A 19,586-nucleotide genomic window follows, 5' to 3' on the forward strand; every position below is an offset into this window, starting at 1 on the left:
TTTCTTGCGAACCCGCTCTATTTCCATGTACCGGGATTTCTGTATTGGGTCACTCTTCAGACGATTGCGATATCGTTTGGCGCGTTCTGCTGCTGTAAGAGCCATTCTGTGATGAGAAATTAAATTGAAAACTTACTGTAATAACTTGCGTATTGCTAGAATTAAATAAACAATGAACAACATACAGTTATATTTATGAATTAATTACCAGACCAAATCCAAGCAAGTACCTTAAAATTAAACTTACAAAACAAAATAAATTTACATCATACTTAATGTAAATTTACAACCATAGACTTTGAAGTAATTGAATTTGACATTTCTTTAAAATGTTGCATTGCAAATGTACCAAAGTGGCGGCGAAAGATCAAAATGGCCGCTAATTTGACCCAACTTAAAGACTAAAATTAAATTTGGAAAGATTTAACTTAAGTTTAATACCCCCACTTTTAACCCTATGCACAAACCCTATGGACCTCGTCTAAACAAAGAAATTTGTTAACATTTTTCCACGTTAAAATCATGAATTCTCGTAAAATGTCAATTGATGGTGATAATAAGGAAAATACAGCTGGGGTAAAGTATAATCTTACCTTACAATTAATTATTACTAAACAAAACAATGACAAAAACAAAAATTATGATTAAATGTCATATCCGTTTCACTGCCTGTAATCTCCGTCACACAGGAAACCGAGGGTAATGTGACGGAACTGAGCGTGACGGACATGAGGGCCCTGACCTTTAACCCACCATGGCTTCGCGGTTCAGACGATGCCAGGCGCGAAGCTTGGGGACGTGGAACGGGTCACGAATCTATTTGCACAACTAGTCACAAAAAAACAATAATTGTTTCTATTTAATGGGTTCTATAGCGTTCGGATATGACACTGAATAAAGGTACGTACCTGTCATTTAGCGAAAACCTTGCTTTTGACGGGTTTTTATTCACATAATCCGGAGCAACTTAAGCAACAACCAACTGTTGTATTTCGCGCGTGTACAAAGACTGAAACAGCGGGACTGAGCGATTTTTATCAACTATTCAGGGCGCTGCACAGGTTTGTGACGGTATCTGACTGAAATCCTCGGGACAAATTTTTCGGAAAAAAACGATAAAATTTAGGACTTAATCGGTTTATAATAGCATATTTTGAGGGATTGAATAGATTTAAGTAATAAATACCTAGTGTTTAAGAGTATTTTCTTGAAGAAAAGTCCCTCCACCAAATAAATATAACGATCAGAATGTTTACATAGTGCGATCGGGACATGGGTTTTTCGGGGGTCGACATCGAACATCAGAAAATAAATAACATTGAACAATTTATTTTCTAGCTTTTTATGATGATTTATTGTATGAAATATGTTAATTAACATAAATTAAATAAAAAACACATCATAGAATAACGAATTTTCCATCTATACGGCGTCAAAGTATCGGGACACGAAAGTAGACACTTACTGAAGAACGACCCACGTACGAGTGAAAACTTTTTTGATGGCCGACCGTCTGACATTTTTAAAATCGTACCCGTGGGTACGCGCAAACCCGAGCCTGATAGAGTCGAGGATTTCAAGAAATTTAAAAACGGTATAATCGACAAACTGACATTTTCAATCATAGGTGAAAAAGGACAGATCATTAACAACAAGGGTGTGAGCATAATGATAGAGTTAGAGATCTTTTAATTTTAATTTTTGTTTATATTAAAAACATGAGTATAGATAGTAAGGCGTTATACCCTGATATTTCTGGAGATGTACTCCGATAAAATAGTAACGTTAACAAAGAAACAAAAGTGTACAGACTTAAAAAGATTGTCGATCTTTAATCTTGAAAGAGAGAGACCACCGGGAGCGCACTTATAAAAAAATAAAGAGAATGATCGACACTATTAATTACATAGAGATAGGATTAGAAGGATTGGGGCTATAGCGGGGGCTGTCAGTATTCTCGCTCTCTTGGGTGTTATATCAGCCCCCGTTGGATTGGTGTTAGAAGGAACGTTACTTTATAGGCGCTTTTGGTGTAGATATTCTGCATAAAATCGCGTCTAGGCGATTATCCGCCAAGCTAAAAAAGCACGACCAGATCAAGATATTAGCAGACTCCAAACTTAATACGATTGAAGAATACGTGTCTCAAGCCATCAACGACGGAGATATATCGCACGGGTTCTTATTGGTTACGAGAGAGCTCGCAAAATTTAACGAGCTTAAGCAAACAATTAGAACAAAGACCAGCACAAAGCTTCAAAAAATTAAAAACGATACAGACTTTGAAAAAGAAGTTACAAAACGGGTAGACGAACGGCTGGCAAAAGAAAAAAAATCTCTCATCGAAAACTTACAAGTTCGAATTCTCGGTAATTAAACATTATGAAAGCGAACCACCGAGTTATACCTCTATTTCACCTCTTAGGGTGTTACCCTCGGCCCCACCTTTATTGTAGTGGTCATCGTATCTTTTTAGTGCTTTATTAAATTGATTTTGAGTCACTTTAAATAAATCTCTAACTCGTTATTAACTACATTATAGAAACACGATGCTATTAACGAGCGTTTGACACATCCGTTTCCCCTCAATGTTTTGTAATTAACGAGCTCGTTATAATTATTGATTGTTTCTTGGACATCTTCTGAGTCTTGCTCTGGGCACACATAAAAAATAAGTTTCTCCACAGTTTTTCTTTTGTTTCTTTTTAAAATTGACCAATTGATACGATCTTCTTGCGCATTTTCTGCCGAAAAATCAAAGTAACAAGCTAAAAAACCATTCTCGATGATTAAATGGTGATCGCATTGATCTGTTTGATCAGATAGCTCGAGGTTTGCACTCTGAAAAAGAGTCATTGATATATCTAATAAAAACCGATATTATTTTTTTATAATTGTTCAAGTACTCGTCGGTCTGAACATATTACTCTCCATTTTTATATAAAAACCATTTCTCTACCTTTTTTACAGATACAGAAGCTATTTTTTTTGTGCCGAGTTTCAAGGTCGCGTTGTTTACGTCAAATTTCTATCGTGCCTCAACACGTTTCAAGGCCACGTGGTTTTCATCAAGTTTCAAGGTCACGTGGTTTACATCAAGTTTCAAGGTCACGTGGTGGTGACATCACCTCATTTTAGCGACGACAGATTTATTGTTTAACTCCAGAGCGACAGGCCCTGACTTGACACACATTTTTTCCATTTTGGTCCCGAACCTGACGTCAGATTTCTAAAAATTTGCTGCGGGGGATTCCCCTAAATTTTTCCCTATTTTTAGAACCGAGAGCGGCGTGTCCAGGCTGGCGGCAGATTTTTTTTCCATTTTGGTCCCGTACCCCCACCTTCCCTACTACTAAGTAATTTGACAAAGGAGTGTTTTTGATGGAGAAACAGAGGAGACCCACATTACATACACGGAAGCTCTGAGGCGTGAAAAATTATATTCCCAAAGTGAAGGAAGCTTCATGTTTTTTTTTTACACAGATGGAAGTCTCACTCTTTGGTAAGTATTAGCAGGAACATGCACTCTCAGCCGGTGATGTACATTTTGTATACGCAACTTTTATTCTGTTTGTATCTGATGCCATAAACAAGTTATCAAGTGGCAGATGTTGCTTCTGATTCTGGTTACCCGACCGACCCTTTTTTTATGGACATGACTCTAAAATTGTATCTGCAAGTTAAAAAAGAAAGTTAAAAAAAATAATAAATTGAAAGAACATTCTGTTGTCTTTTTTGTCATCAAAGAATGCCTTTCAACAACTTATTTGCATCATAAATGCTTTTAATTTGTTTACCTAGCCTACTTACATTATTTTTTTAGAAGAAACCTTTGTTGATTTTACAAGTATCGCTTACTTGAAGTTTTAGCGCAGGTGTTGCCCCGACTTTTCTGCCGTAACACCAGGTTCGTCGTCTGCAAAACACAGTCCATCACGTACGCTCACCGCACGGCCAATCAACAGTGTTGGCAAGTTTCCCGTCGTGGCTAACATTTGTGCATAGTGGTGTGCTCAGTCTAAATTTTCCATTGTTTTAAGAATTATTGACCGTATATATTTAGAATTTAATTGAGGGTAGTTTTGATCGCATATTTTCCATAGCTTTCGTAGTGAAAGTGGAGATACTGCAGACTGAAATTTGCATATAATTGAATGCCCCATTCAATCGGCAAAAAAAAGATTGGCAAAAAAAAAATTCTGACCTATCTTACGCTGTTTTTGAAAGGGGCCTGTTCAAATAAGTATTGTTTCAGCATTATATATTGTTTTGTTTTCTAAGAAAATCCACTTACATACTATCTGTTCTGTTGTGTGAATGCAACTAACGTGGAAGGATTAGACCGAATGGTGAATGATTGATTGGGATTAGAGGCGAACTGCAAAGTACAACTCTTCAAAGGACACCTCTGCCTGTTTGCTACGAAACTAGTCCAAGTGGAACAGAACTTCGTTACGATTACGGAGTCCCAAACTCCCTCGGAGACAGGTGAAACAAAAACTGTTTTCAGTTCATCTTTGACTAAATTTAACAATGTGCTTGTAAATACTCAATGGGTTGTATGGTTTGATGAGCAAAATGAGTGTATTTTGTGTTCTTTGCTCACAGGCAAAAACGAAGTTGGACAATGTCTGCGGTGAAGACCCGTGCCCAACCCTTACTTTTTGTGGATTGAAAAAAAAGGTAATAAAGGTAAAAAATAAAAGGTAGACTGTATCAGGTAGTTTAAAAGTATTTTTTTTTAAAGCCTTCATTTAGAACTTTGACATGTTAGTTTGTAATAAAAACAATCTTATAGCAGGGCAAAAACTGTGCACATAATTTTTTTCAATGTATTTTAGGGACCCGAATTAATCAGTGGAAAGCCCAGCACCATAACTCTTCCTTTTTTTTATACTTCGTGGGATGAAAGGACTAAGGGAGCAAGTAACCAAAAGAGACTTTTTAAACCGATATTTTGCCGGTTGCCATGGTTACGGGCCATTATGTGTTTTTGGGAAATGTTGACGATGCACAAATTCATTTTTTGCAATAAGGTCATCAAGCCAAACTGCAAAGTAATGTCATAAAAGTAAATATAAACACCTCACCCACAGATTCTGTGTCTTGAATGGCTGAGAGCGAGTCACATGTTACTTTCTAATTTTGATATCTTTCTGTGCACGGCCAAAAGTACTATGCGCATAGCAACCAAAGTACTATACCATTAGCAACTAAGTTCTATTTCCACGGCGCGGTATTTGTGTGCAAATGCATGCTGGTGTGCGCGTTGTGCGTAGCGCTTATTATTCCAATTAGAGGGCGCCGCAGACTTGGTTTCAAACATTTCGTGAAGGGTTAGTTTTTAAGAGAGAAATATATTTTCCTCCAATTTGGTATTGAAATCGAAGTTTATTTCAACTGTGTTCAGATTTAAATAATGTAAAATATTTTTACTACACCACTCGAAGCATTCAATATTTGTATACTATATCACGACAAAGTATCATCCATACCCTTACAAGGAAAAAATAGAAACACTTCTGAAAAATCTCCTTTATATTATTTTAGGCCCTATAATACAGCATGTTTTTACAACTAGCAAAATTGCATTTTTTGCCCCATTTTTATTCCTCCAAAATGACACTTGCCAGGGCACTCAGAATAATTTCCCTTCGGCTATGGTTAGTTCAGACATTGGTTTTTTCATATCTGGAGAGACAATTTTGGGTTATTGTATAGCCTTTGTGCAGTAGCGTTCCCAAAATGGTAAATTTCACAAAAACCTTAAAGAGTGTATTTTCAGTGTTTTCTTTTGTTTTGGGTAATAAACTTGTATGATTGGTATTGTTCATGAATCTAGCACAACAGAATCAGACTGTTAAAAATGTTTAGACTAATGGATGAATAGTATGAAGTGTACTTCCCCAACACCTGGCTAGGCCCCGCCCATTCCCCTGTGCCACCGAATTTTGTACGTGTATGTTGCATAACGAAACAAATGCAAGTGAACAATTTTTAAATAACATAGACTTTCTTTTCACAGCCTCCCCTTCCCCCATCCCCCCGGAATTCGGGTTGAAAACCCACACATTTTTGGAATAAAATCGGTAAGTCCCTCTGGCAGTGACAATGGATGCATACAATTGCTTGACTGGAATGAATGTTCACACAAAAAAACAGAAATTATGCCCAAAATGTTATCTAGACAAGAGTGTGGAAAAATATATAAAAACATTTATAGTTGTTACAGCAACAGAACTAAGAATGTCAATAGCTTTAAGTCCAATATGATCAGGTTTATTTTTTTTTCGTAAAACTTTTGTTACTTTATGGAAAAAACAAGTTTACAGAAAAGAAAATGACAAAAACTGTTCGTTACTGGGATTTGTTTGTGTGAAATTTACATCGTATTTTTGATCCCTGGACGCCGCCATGTTTGCATGACGTTACGTGCGTAATTGGAGTAAATAAAAGACAAACTAACGAATGGGCAATACTTTTGTTACGCATAATGAATACGACCGGAACGGCCGTGACGGGGGCAAATATAACCATTGTAAGACCCGATGTGTACTACAGGATACCTGAGAGTAAACGGCCGCTGCTGGAGAAAAAGAAGATTGAGATGGTGATCATTTCATTCCTGGGGCAAGGAATTTTTAAGATAAACATTGTTGGAGACGATTGCAAGGAAGTACATCACATGGTGTGGATTGCTGACATCGAACTTGAAGGTATCTTGGGGTATGACTTTCTTCACCAGTACAACTGCGAGCTTGATGTCGGGAAAGGGGTGATGAAATTCGAAGATGAATTTGTAGAATGCACAACGGGGAATCCTAAACCGTCATGTTGCCGAGTTATTGCCGATATGAATGTGTGTATACCGCCGATGGGAGAAGTTTTACTACCAGGGCGAGTGGTGAATCCAAATACCATTGGCTTTGCTGTGATGGAGCCGACTGAGAAGTTTACCCAGCAACATGATGACCTGATGGTTGCCAAGGTACTTATTGATGCAAGTTAAAAACAAGTTCCAGTGCGTCTTCTTAATTTGAGTGACCAGCCTTCAAGATTGTATAAGGGAACGAACATAGCAACGTGCGAGCCTATTCAAGAAGTATTTTTGACCGAAGAAAATAGTGAGAAGATGCGTACATCAGTCGTCCAAACCCAGGATGGAACAGCAACTAGCAGTGAGCAGGTTAGAAACATTGTACCGGAACACTTAGAAGATTTGTATACTCGATGCAGTACACACTTGAACCCTGAGCAACGACAGAAATTAACAACACTTTTGATATGACATGAAGATGTTTTTCGTCATCCCCAGATGATCTTGGAAGAACCGAGGTATACAAGCACAATATTGACACAGGTGGAGCAAAACCAATACGGCAACCAGCAAGAAGATTACCGATACATCAGAAGAAAGAAGCTGACACTAAACAAGATGTTGAAGAAGGGCGTCATCGAAACGTCGTGCAGCCCCTGGGCCTCACCTATAGTACTAGTGAAGAAAAAGGACGGAACAACCCGATTCTGTGTTGACTACAGAAAGCTGAATGCAGTGACGATTAAAGACTCATTTCCACTTCCGAGAATAGATGATTCACTTGAGGCTTTGTCAGGTTCGGTTTGGTTTTCTACGCTTGATCTACAAAGTGGGTATTGGCAGGTCGTTGTGGAAGAGGCAGATCGTGAGAAGACTGCATTTTTAAGCGGGACGGGAGGGGGATTCTACCAAGTCATGCCGTTTGAACTTTGTAACGCGCCAGCAACATTCGAAAGGTTGATGGAACGAGTTTTAGCTGGTCTACAATGGCAGACGTGTTTGTTGTACCTAGATGACATCGTATCGTTTGGCCAGAGTTTCGAGCAGGCGCTCGAAATACTAGAAGAAGTTCTGGTTCGACTAAAGACAGCAGGGTTGAAGCTGAGTCCGAAGAAGTGTCACCTGTTCCAGCGAAAATAGTCGCGGTTCGAAAATGGCGGACACCGAGGAATGTAACTGAAGTTAGAAGTTTTCTTGGCCTGTGTTCCTACTATAGACGATTCGTGAGAGGATTTGTTGAAGTTGCCAAGCCTTTGCACAGACTGACAGAAAAAAACGACAATGCAGATGGACTGATGAGTGCGACGTGGCATTCAATCACTTGAAGACGGCCCTCACGTCAACTCCGATATTAGCCTATCCAACGAGTGATGACAAGTTTGTTTTGGATACCGACGCTAGCAACTCAGGCATTGGCGCAGTATTGTCACAAGTACAAGGAGGCGCAGAGAAATTCGTAGCATACTTCAGTAGGACGCTTACTAAAGCTGAACGGAGATACTGCGTAACAAGAAAAGAACTCCTATAGTAGTAGTAGTAGTAGCAGTAGTGGCGGCAACGAAGCACTTTCACCACTACCTGTATGGTAATACGTTTTTGATACGGACTGACCATGGAGCCCTAAGATGGCTGATGAATTTTAAGAATCCGGAGGGACAGACAGCCAGATTGCTAGAAGTACTCGGCACCTACACTTTTGACATAGAGCACCGACCAGGGAGGCAGCACGGTAATTCAGACGGCTTATCTCGCCGACCATGTGACGAGTGTCAACAGTGTAACAGCATCTAGCGTAACGCGAGTCGAGAACAATGTATCAGCCACAACATGAGAAGTTGCCGAACGGACAGAGAGGAAGAGTCAAATGAAGAGACAAATGAATGCACTGAAGAATTAGGCCGATGGAGCAGCGTCGCAACAAGTGCACTGTGCAGTCATAACCACTGGGAATTATGAGGCTACTAAGGAGAAGTATAAAGTTGAGGATGCGAGGAGTCCACGAGGGGGAAAGTTGGAGAACGGCACGAGGCCAAAAGAGGGCTAAAGATGTAGAATTTCAAGGGACTTGGGTGTAACGTCTTGAGATGGTAAAGGTGAAGCCACTAGGGATGTGACTGAGGGCAAAAGGGACCTTGCAAAGAAATCCGAAGATGGCGAGTTAATTACCACTGGGGACGATGATGAGGGCAAGAATAGCCCTGGGTACAAGTCTGGAGATAATGTTGGGCTACAAGAGGATAGCCGGAGATGTGAAGCCTTAATCTTGAAAAGTGGACTGGGGTGTTCTCCAATGAGGTCTGGGATTGATAAAGACGCAGACAAGGAATCAGATGAAGATGTAGATGGTGATGTTCCAGCGGAGAAGTCAAGAGGAGGCTTGGAATGGCAAGAAGTGAGCCATGGTTGGACAGCCGAGGACTTGAGAAAATCACAGCTTAATGATCCAGTGATTGGACGAGTTATCCAGTGGAAAGAAACAAGAGATAAGCGACCACAGTGGCATGAAGTTTCAACAGAAGACCAAGCAACTAAAAGTTACTGGACACAGTGGGATCGACTTGTAATGCGAGGCGGTGTGTTGTATCGTAGATGGGAGTCTGACAAAGATGATTGTGCAAGACGAAAATCTCCCAGTAAGAGGCGAAGAAGTCACATGAAGCAGTATAACGTGGGTTTACCGATGGAAAGAGTTGCTATCGATGTGTTGGGACCTTTACCGATGACTGAAGACGAAATAGGTACATTCTCATCTTGGGTGATTACTTAACCAAGTGGACTGAGGCGTATGCAATACCTGATCAAGAGGCGACTACAGTTGCAACGAAGTTGACAGAAGAATTTATCTGCAGATTTGGAGTACCCACCCTTACAACTTCACTCGGACCAAGGCCGAAATTTCGAGTCTCGTGTGTTCCAAGAAGTTTGTAAGAAGTTGGGAATCGACAAAAGCAGAAAAACCGCCCTTTACCCACAATCGGATGGCACGATTGAAAGATTCAACATAACTCTTGAGGCGATGTTATCGATTTATGTAACTGACAACCAGCAAGATTGGGACCGTCATTTGCCGTACGTAATGATGGCGTACCGAACAGCGGTACATGAAACTACGGGTTGTACACCAAGCGAAATGATGTTAGGCAGAGACGTCAGACTACCCGCCGATTTGTTGACAGAAACGCTTGATGGGGATGAAAGTTGTGAAACGCTCAAGATTTCACCTTCGAACTAAAGGAAAGGCTAGAGCAAATACACCGATTTGCCCGTGACCATCTTAAGATAGCAAGCGACCGACAGAAAAAGATTTATGACCAAAAAGCCGAACGAGGAGGATTCCATCAAGGAGATGCAGTATGGCTGTACAGTCCCAGGAAGAAGAAAGGAGTGAGTCAAAAGTTACAACAACCATGGGAAGGCCAATACCTCATCACAACACGATTGAGTGACGTGACCTACAGAATCCAGATGACCAATAAATCCAAGCCAAAAATAGTGTATAGCAACAGGCTGAAACCTACTGTGGAGCAAACCCACCAGCAGATTGGCTGCATGCAAGTAGCGGCAAAGGAATTCAGGAAGATGAGCCGGGCCATGAAGCAGACAAGCAACTGGAGAAAGAACAGTCAAGTTCTGTAAATGCGACGGAACCAGCGATGCCCATCGAGATGAACAGGGAACAGGGGAGCGCTGAAGCCGGACAGCGAGCTTCTGAGATGAGTGACAAATCTGATGGCGACTTGACAAATCTGATGGCGACTTGAGGAGAAGTCAACGAGCTAGAAAACTTCCAGTGCGATGTAAAGACTAATAAGTGCTTTCAGCTAATTGTAACAATTATATTTAATCTACAAGAAAAAAAAAGTTGATTGACGTTGTAGAATTCAAGTTGTGAGTTGTTTTAATAATATTATCCCCGCAGTGAGTGGACGGTACGTACAGCGAGCAGCTGCGTGTGACGTCAAGAGCAAATTTGCATAGATAGCGTCTCTTTTCGGCCGGCCGGCCGCTGGCGGGACATTCAACACATCACTTTTGCTCCAGCATCAGTACTGTGCAGACGTGTATTAACCTTTCGACATGTATCATAATTCTCGCATCGTTGCCCGTACAGGAAGTACATGTAGGCATTGTAGAAGATGGTTCAAGTACCATTAGGAACTACTCCGTCACGTGAGGAGATTCCACCACGACAGGAGTAGAAGTCCGGCATCTGAGAGAAAGGAGAGGTCAAGATCCGGCCCGGAGCAACACAAGGTCAGGGCAGCCCGTAGGCCTACTCAAGAAGAAGAGAAGAAAGAGATGCGGAGGGAACACCAACGAGGCCGAGGAGACAGATCAGGGAGAGCAGGGTCAGAAAAGATTGCGGAACCGTCAGCATCAACAACAGCTAAGACACCCCAGAAAGAGGAAAAAAAGGCAGAGAAACCAGTCGAGCATAATCATGCAGTAGGCCTAGCAGGTGATGTTCTTGAATTGCACCCATTCCCACTAGCGATGCGACCCGCGACACCCGAGATCTTGGCGAAGCAATTGGGAATTGCAGACCTAGACCAGCTGCTCAAGACACTGGACACACCAAAGGTGAGCCCGCTCTAGACCAGCTGCTGAAGACACTGGACACACCAAAGGTGAGCCCGCTTGGCTGCCGTGCGAGAGGCGCTGCAAATTTCGTCTCTAGGATAATTCGTCACCGTTTTCACGAAGAGCCACATATGTCGATTTTGAAGAAAAAGTGTTTTCGAGATAATCGCAAAAGAAGTTTCTCATATTTTAAAACTGCAAAAAATACCACTTTGCAACAACTTTGTGAAGCAAGGAAACCATCACACTATTCTGTGTGAGCTGGTTTTTTACATGAACCCAGTAATAAGACTTAATTCAGCAGTTAATTAGTGAAAATTAATAAGTAAAGATATGTGGCTCTTCGTGAAAACGCAAATTCAGGTTTCCGACATATTGGCCCATTCTGTTCAATGTGTATTTCCATAGGCGCGCGCGCAGCTGAAAATGTAACAAAGATATGTGGCTCTTCGTGAAAACTCAAAATCTCATTTGACCTACTTTTACGTATTTCCGTGCAATGGGTTTTGTACGCGTTCAAAGGGCCAAAATGTATGTGGCTCTTCGTGAAAACGCAAAATTCATTTATCGAGATTTTGGCCCCTTGTAACATTAATGTAACTTGGAAATTAATGATGTTTTGCTTACAAAAACATGTCAAAATGATTAAGTACATTGCTTTAAAGCAAAATATTGAAAAAAATCAGAATCGAAAAAATGGTAATTTTTGACATATGTGGCTCTTCGTGAAAACGGTGACGATATAAATGGTTATCAAAAATCATTAACACCAACGAAAACAACAACTAGAACATGAGAATACTTTCTTTGTAATAACCAAAGATAAATAAGTTAAGAAAGAACATGCAGGACTGCCAACCCTCCCTAATTTTGTGCACGACTTCCCTATAATTGGTCCATCTTTTAACTCCAAACACATCTGAAAAATCTTTTTGATTATCAGTTGATAATCTGTGAGATATTTAGATGATGGGATATTGGCTTGACAGGAGTCGAGAGATGGACCAATTCTAGGGAAGTCGTGCACAAAATCAGGGAGGGTTGGCAGCTCTGGACCTTCCCATTCCCAATTGCTACTCCTGCTTTATGAGTACAATAAGCAATATACAGTAATTTATGAACATTCGTATAAAGAAGAAAAAAATCAACATCATGGGGCATCTCGCCATATAATTAATTGAAAGAATGTTATTTATATGTAAAATTAACGTTTTCCTCTCAAGGCATGAGGATCACCTTAACAAAACAAAGAAAATGAAATAAATATGCTGAGTTGCATTTTTCTTTTCAATTTCTAAATTGGGAGGCATGATGATAAAAGTATTCTCCCGATGTCAAATGTCACCTGCAGATGAAGTTTTGCAACAAAGGGCGACTTCCTTTATAACTCGTATTCCAAAGTAACATTTTCATCAGCTACATACATGTTTATACAAATCAAAAGAAAGTTGACGGCATGGTCATGATATCAACATATTAAACCTCTTATGTCCTATGGGCAAGATATGCTGTTTGTACACAAAAAAATAAAGAACTTAATTATTTAGTACAATATTTCTGTAGAGTTGAACTAATGTAGCAAACCTTTTTCCTGAGAAAAACTGTTTCATGCAAGCACATGTATGTAAATGTACAAAAATGTTCAACTGTAAGAAGAGTTCAACTGAAAGGGCATGCAATAAACAGTACCAATCATGCACACATTTAATCCCTCTTTTCAAGAGCCTTCAAAAGTCCCATCATTATGGTCTGACTTTGCTGGTTTTGTTGCAGTAGTTGGTGTTGCATTTGTTGCTGCTGCTGCTGAAACTGCTGTTGTTGCTGTTGCATTTGTTGCTGGAACTGCTGCTGCTGTTGCAGAAACTCAAATCTGCGTTCCTTCTCTCTTTCCTCTCCTCTTCTTCTTTCCTCTTCCTCTGCCCTCCTCAACATCTCCTCACGGCGCATTGTCTGGTCCATCTCCATTTTCCTTTGGATCAGGCTTATGGTCTCACTCCCACTGTTCCTCCTTTTTTGGTGTGATACTGCTGTCACCACTCTGCCTGCAAAAGCAAGAGTGCACAAAACAAGACACAAACATTAATTCACGAATACAAATGGAATGTGTGACAAAAAAAATGTAGCTATAATATGAAAATACTGAATGATGTATTTTTATTAGCCAGGACACAAAATTCGAATCAGTATCACCATCATCATTACTCATGTACACATACACCAAATTATTTGATTAAACAGTTACAGACTCGAGTAGAAAAGGGTACACGAGTTACATACTTTACACATTAATAGTCCATAACAAGTAGCCAATGGGAAAAATTTGTTATTTTTACTTTCTAGGTAAGCTTAGATTAATTTTGCTTATTTGATGTCTCTAATTTACCTCTTTTGAGTTTCTCTATACGTTTCACAAGCCCGTTTTCGCATTTCAGCACCATCTGCCTTCTTCTTCTCCTCGCCCCCTTTCTCCTTCTGATGGGCACTTTCGATGTCCTCCTCCTCCTGTAACATATCTTCCACGCACTCTCTTATCTTCCTCTCCTCGTCCGTCTCCTCCACCGCTATTCCACTTGCTGCCGTCTCCCTCTTATTCTTCGCCTTCACTCTCTCCATCAAACTTGTCATTCTGTCCTGGACAGCGCGTTTGTCAACCTTAAAGTTGCTTGCCCTCATGGCGTCAGCAACCTCCTGCCATGCTCTCCCCCGTTCACGTGTGCCCTGCCTATACTGGAACGGTCTGGCTAAGATGACCTCACTTATTAGGATTTGCTCCTTTTGATTATCCCAGATCATGCTAAAAGACAAGATAAATAATAATGTTTTATAATAATAAGAAGAAGCAGAAGAAGAAAAAGGCTAGTAGTAGTAGCAGCAACAGCAACAATAGTAATATTGAATATTATGAGAAACCAAATTATAACACCAAAAGTATTATGGAGATATGATCAAAATATTGATTTTCAAAAGTACTGGAAAGTGGTGTTCAATTTACCTCATGTAGTTAGTGTAACATTTTCCCCATTAATTCTTACTTCAGAAAAATATAAACTTTTCAGTAGTATTTTGTGTCATGTACATGTAAGAACGATAAAGAAATCTAAACTTAGAAAAGGCATGCAAAATAAAATATCTTGGCATGTTGATTTCATCAATTCATGACAAGAATAATGGTAAATGACCAATTCAATTACTGGTATGATTTACACACAAAAAACATTGCACACAGACAGTTTGAGTATTAAACTGCCAATGCTGGATAGTCGCTTATTGTTACCCGACACACAAGTTCACTGAATTGTTTTTCTGATGTTCTTTTTTTTTCTGAATTCTATGCCGCTGTGTCGTGACAAATAAGTATTTTCTGTATTACTACTATGCAGATTTGATCCAATTATCCTGCATGATGACAATCATGACATACAGACACAGCATAGCAATTGACCCAGCCCCATAAATGTGGCCATTTTACTGGACTACCTCAGTAAATAAAGGCCACACAAAAATGTAGAACTTTGTCTAGTTGTCATTTTCACATTTAGACTTTATTTGTACACGTGTAGTTTAATCACGCTTCAGAAGCACACTCCCCCTCTTTAAAGCGAAAGAAAATGTCCCCCCTCCTTTTTCAGAGGTCTATATTTCTTGTAGTTTTCAGGTTTGTTTGCACATGTTAGCATATCTAAATTTTAACACGAAGTGTGCTTCTTGGCCATGATGTAGGCCCTAAGCGTAAATATTAAAACTACAAATCCCTAAAGTCTGAAGGGAGTGAAAGTCTAAATGTGAAAAAGAAAATTTGATAAAGTTCCACAACATGTCCGGGTACATGGTCCAAGTGTGGCCTTCATTTACGGAGGTAGTCCAGTAAATTGGCCACATTTATTGGGCTAATGGGGCTACAATTGACAACATGAAATACCCGACACTCATGACACTGCTGTTGCACTGGCCATGCTGGCACATGCGCTATGCCAGACATGACAAAATACCCGACACAAAAACATCAATTTCTACCCTGTAAACGGCCGCAACTAAGTACTACATACGTCACCTGAGGCAACAAGAATAGATCAAAGATTAAGATAGATGTACTAAGGTTTATTTACGACTCGGATAAAAAGTGAATGTTCCCGTTTGTCGGCGAATGCTTCGGTCGCGATAACCGAGCGGACGCCATTTTGAATCAGCTGGCTGACCATTTCCGAATGTTCACAAACATGACAAAAAAGGCGATAAGTAATTGAGTCCAAACATGGGTTTAGCACTTAAACAACAGGGGCGATAAGTAATTGAGTCCAAACATGGGTTTAGCACTTAATTAAACAACAGTCAAATCACTCACCGAGCAGGCATTTGTGTTGGATTCCATGTCGTATTTCACTCAACGTATGTCATGTGCATTGTACACGTGTTGTAACGGTACATGTATTACATTTACATTATATGTCCCTTCAGGCGCTCCATACTAGTACTTTGAATGCTGGGATATATGTTAATTAGGGAGATTCAGGATTGCCAAGATGGCTGACAGTTGTAAACACAGTGAATCATTAAAACCTTGGATTATAGTTCGTTTAACTTCATGAACTTGCCTCTGTAGTATCTTCACTACCCCTGAAAGCAACGAACTAATTGTAAGTAACAGTTTTGCCTGTTACACTGGCGTCGTAGACAGGATTGTTTCAGGGAACTAAGATATAAGTGGATTTAGTCACGAACTTTTTCCAACGTGTGCGGTCGAATTTTCCTTGTACAGTCTGTGCATTAGGATTTTCTTTCGCTGAGATAAATATTCATCGAAATACTTATCAACATAAACTGATTTTGACATAAACAATAACTCTGTTGTATCATGGATAGGGCAGCGTACCTACGCCGTTTTACGGCCGAATATATAGTCAAACTTTGTGAACTGAATCACATAGATACGAACGAGGTCAAGACCAAACAAGAAAGAGTCGCAAGTCTCTGCGACCTACCACACATGAGCGAGGATACAACACAATCCTCTGGACTGGGAACTTCTGAACTCATGAAATTCATCCAAGAGATGGAACACAGCCGTCAATCGCAGACAGAAAAACTGTGCAAATCATTGGTAGATGCTGTCACGGAGTCAGCCAAAAAACCTCCTGTGGTACAGCTGGGCCCTAAACTTCCCGACTTCCACAAACTAAGCAGTGATGATGACATCACGTGCTACTTGGCGACTTTCAAGCGCCTCGCAACTGCGACCAAGAAACCAAAGACAGAGTGGCCTCGCCTACTTGAACCTTACCTAACTGGGAAAGCCCAGAAGGTTTTCTACAGTCTTAGTGAGGAGGACAAACAAGATTTTGACAAGATAGTGGCCGCGATTGAACGTCGATATTTTCGCACTCCTGAAGCCTACAAAATGGAATTCAAGTCAGACTTCAAGAAAGGTGATGAGACTTTTGAGGACTACGCCAACAGACTCAACCACAATTTCCTGAAGTGGCTTCAGACAGATAAAGCTACAGCGGAGGTTGCCGAGGTAAAACGCTGTTTCCATCTCATCATGATGGATCAGTTTTTGTCCATGGTGCGCAACGACAGTCTCCGTCTGAAGCTGCACGAACGAAAACTCCAGACAGTGTTCGAACTCGCTCGTGCTGCGGACGAGTACTTGCTCCACCAGCGGTCAACCAATGCCCTCCAAAACAACTCCAGAAACAATCCATCAACACCACCGGCTCCAGAAAAAACTCCAGTCTCCGCCGGTAAGCCACCCTTCTCAGTGAACAAACCCCCATCCACAACCACACCTAACAAGTCAGTACCCCCCCGTCAGAGTCGACCCGGACAGTACACAAGTGTTTGCTACCGATGCAAACAAATCGGACATAGAGTGCAGGACTGCCCTCTCCCGCCCCAAACCCTGGCACCAGTTCACAGCCACCCGCACGGTCAGCTCCACAGCCGCCCAAGGCCTACGACAAGCCTCAGCCTCCAAATAAGGTGAACTTTCTGCAGTCAGACACGACCTGTGGAAACGGTCCATTGGTCGAAGCAGCCATCGCTGACACCCACAGTGTCGTCGCGCTCGTAGACACTGGTTCCAGCCGCTCATTGATTACGGATGAATTCTGTGATGAACTTGGTCTGTCACCTCGCCTGCCAGATATGGAGACATTGATCATGGTCGACGGTTCTGAGCTGGCCACGCTCGGAACTGTTGAGACACAAGTTCGTGTAGGCAGTACGGACGCAGTGCTTCGCCTGCACAGGGTTCACCGCTTGCCTACCCCTGTCTTGCTTGGGATGGACTATGTACACAAGGCCCATCTCACGCTTGACTTCGCGAATAACTGCTACTGGACAGTCGGTTCTGCGGAAGACCACCTCATCAAGTTCCCTATGCTTGGTACCCCCGCCCCTCCCCCTTGTCGTGTGGATCCGGCCGTGCCGCCCGATGTAGATCTGCCTCCGCGGACTTCTTCGCAATTGGACCAACCGATCCTCACAGGTAATGATCTCCACCGCATCGACTGCCTGCTGAATGACTTTCCGAATGTCATGTCTGACCAACCAGGACGGACAGACATTGCACAGCACTACATCGATATCGGTGACGCTCCACCCCAGCGCTCACCACCATATCGTCTCTCGCCAGATCGTCGTCAAGCCCTACACGAGGAAATCGATTCACTTCTGCAGTCTGGAAAGATCACGCCTTCGAAATCGCCATGGGCCTCGCCCGTGCTGATGGTCCCCAAGAAAAACGGCCAGTTCAGGTTCTGTGTGGACTATCGGAAACTGAATCGCGTGACGAAACTTGACGCGTACCCGATGCCCACTATCGACACCATACTTGACTCTCTCCATGGTGCTAAGATATTTAGCTCCCTGGATCTCCGTAGCGGCTACTGGCAAATGGGCATGGCTCCCGAGGATGCTGAGAAAACAGCCTTCATCTGTGAAGAGGGGCTGTTTCACTTCACCGTACTTCCCTTTGGAGTGGTAAACGGTCCAGCCAGCTTCCAGCGCCTTATGTCGGAGGTGCTGGGAGACCTCATCGGTCGCACGTGCTACGTATATCTCGATGATATCGTTTGCTACTCACACGACGTCGATCAACATCTCGCTGATCTTCGTGAAGTACTGGCCAAACTACGTTCCGCTGGTCTGACTGTAAACTTCGAGAAATGCAACTTCGCATGCTCCGAAATGTCTTACCTCGGACACGTTGTGAGCGAGGACGGCCTACGTCCAAATCCAGACAAGGTAGCTGCAATTCGCGACTATCCCGTTCCCCAGACACGGAAACAACTCGAACGTTTCTTGGGAATGGTTGGGTGGTATCAGAAGTTTATCCCCCACCTGTCCGACACAGCTGACCCCTTGTATCAACTTCGTCGAAAGGACGTTCCCTGGACATGGTCTCCCGCATGTCAGAACGCCTTTGATTCCCTACGACACGCACTCACAACACAGCCAATTCTGGGTTTCTCCGATCCTGACTTGCCCTTCTCCATCCATACGGACGCGAGCAACGTCGGACTTGGTGCCATTCTCCTCCAGAGCCAGGAAAATGGTCCACGCACAATCGCTTTCGCTAGCCGAGCTCTCTCCAGTGCTGAAAGAAACTATAGTGCAACAGAGAAAGAGTGCCTGGCTGTTGTTTGGGCACTTGAGAAATGGCGCCCCTATCTGGAAGGTCGCCACTGTCGCGTAGTAACTGACCATCAGGCCTTATGCTGGCTGTTCCGCAGATCCCATCAGAAAGGACGCCTCGCACGCTGGGTCTTACGCCTACAGGACTTCACATTTGACGTCGTGTATCGCCCCGGACCGCTCAATGTGGTACCTGATGCCCTCTCCAGAGTCCCCTCATGTCGTTGGAGTGGTACAAGCGAACCCCCCACCACCTCCGACACCGCCCCCGACACCCCATCCGCCAACGCTTACGTCAGTCGGTAGCCCCCCAGATACTGTGTCCTTTTCTAGTACACGCGAAGGGGACAACGCCACAACCCTCTGTGCCGCGGCCGTGTGTCTCGATCCCAAAGGTGCACTAATTAACTGGGTGCAATGTGATGACTGCGATGGTTGGTTTCACACCAAATGTGTACACATCCGCCCCAAACGCGCTGCCAATGTAGCCCGATATTCGTGTCCTCCATGTCGCCAACTTCGGTGGGAGCACCGAAAAGAACTCGAATGGAAC

General features: G+C 42.2%; 2 protein-coding genes across 2 annotated transcripts; one reads left to right on the forward strand and one right to left on the reverse strand.

Annotated features, from left to right (window-relative positions):
- Window positions 1-12,163: 12,163 nt before the first annotated feature.
- On the reverse strand, window positions 12,164-15,767 carry LOC119733696 (UPF0746 protein DDB_G0281095-like). The gene is made up of 4 exons (XM_038207083.1): window positions 15,741-15,767; window positions 15,445-15,449; window positions 13,782-14,192; window positions 12,164-13,436 (listed from the first exon to the last, which is right to left on the reverse strand). The coding sequence occupies exons 1-4, from the start codon at window positions 15,765-15,767 to the stop codon at window positions 13,103-13,105; spliced, it is 777 nt and encodes a 258-aa protein (XP_038063011.1). The 3' UTR covers window positions 12,164-13,102.
- Window positions 15,768-16,250: 483 nt separating this feature from the next.
- LOC119733697 lies at window positions 16,251-19,339 on the forward strand. The gene is made up of 2 exons (XM_038207084.1): window positions 16,251-17,191; window positions 17,308-19,339. Exons 1-2 carry the CDS (start codon window positions 16,251-16,253, stop codon window positions 19,337-19,339), a joined length of 2,973 nt encoding a protein of 990 aa, XP_038063012.1.
- Window positions 19,340-19,586: the final 247 nt, after the last annotated feature.

This window comes from Patiria miniata, unplaced genomic scaffold (genome assembly GCF_015706575.1).
Source record: "Patiria miniata isolate m_02_andy unplaced genomic scaffold, ASM1570657v1 HiC_scaffold_26, whole genome shotgun sequence".
NCBI classification, from domain to species: domain Eukaryota; kingdom Metazoa; phylum Echinodermata; class Asteroidea; order Valvatida; family Asterinidae; genus Patiria; species Patiria miniata.

Bases quoted from the DNA above. Each gene is read 5' to 3' on its own strand.
- LOC119733697 (XM_038207084.1), top strand. From the start codon at position 16,251: ATGGATAGGGCAGCGTACCTACGCCGTTTTACGGCCGAATATATAGTC. The intron at 17,192-17,307 runs GTCAGTACCCCC...CCCTGGCACCAG, and splicing joins TCCACAACCACACCTAACAA to TTCACAGCCACCCGCACGGT.
- LOC119733696 (XM_038207083.1), bottom strand. From the start codon at position 15,767: ATGGAATCCAACACAAATGCCTGCTCG. The intron at 13,437-13,781 runs GTAAATTAGAGA...TTTTGCAGGCAG, and splicing joins TATAGAGAAACTCAAAAGAG to AGTGGTGACAGCAGTATCAC.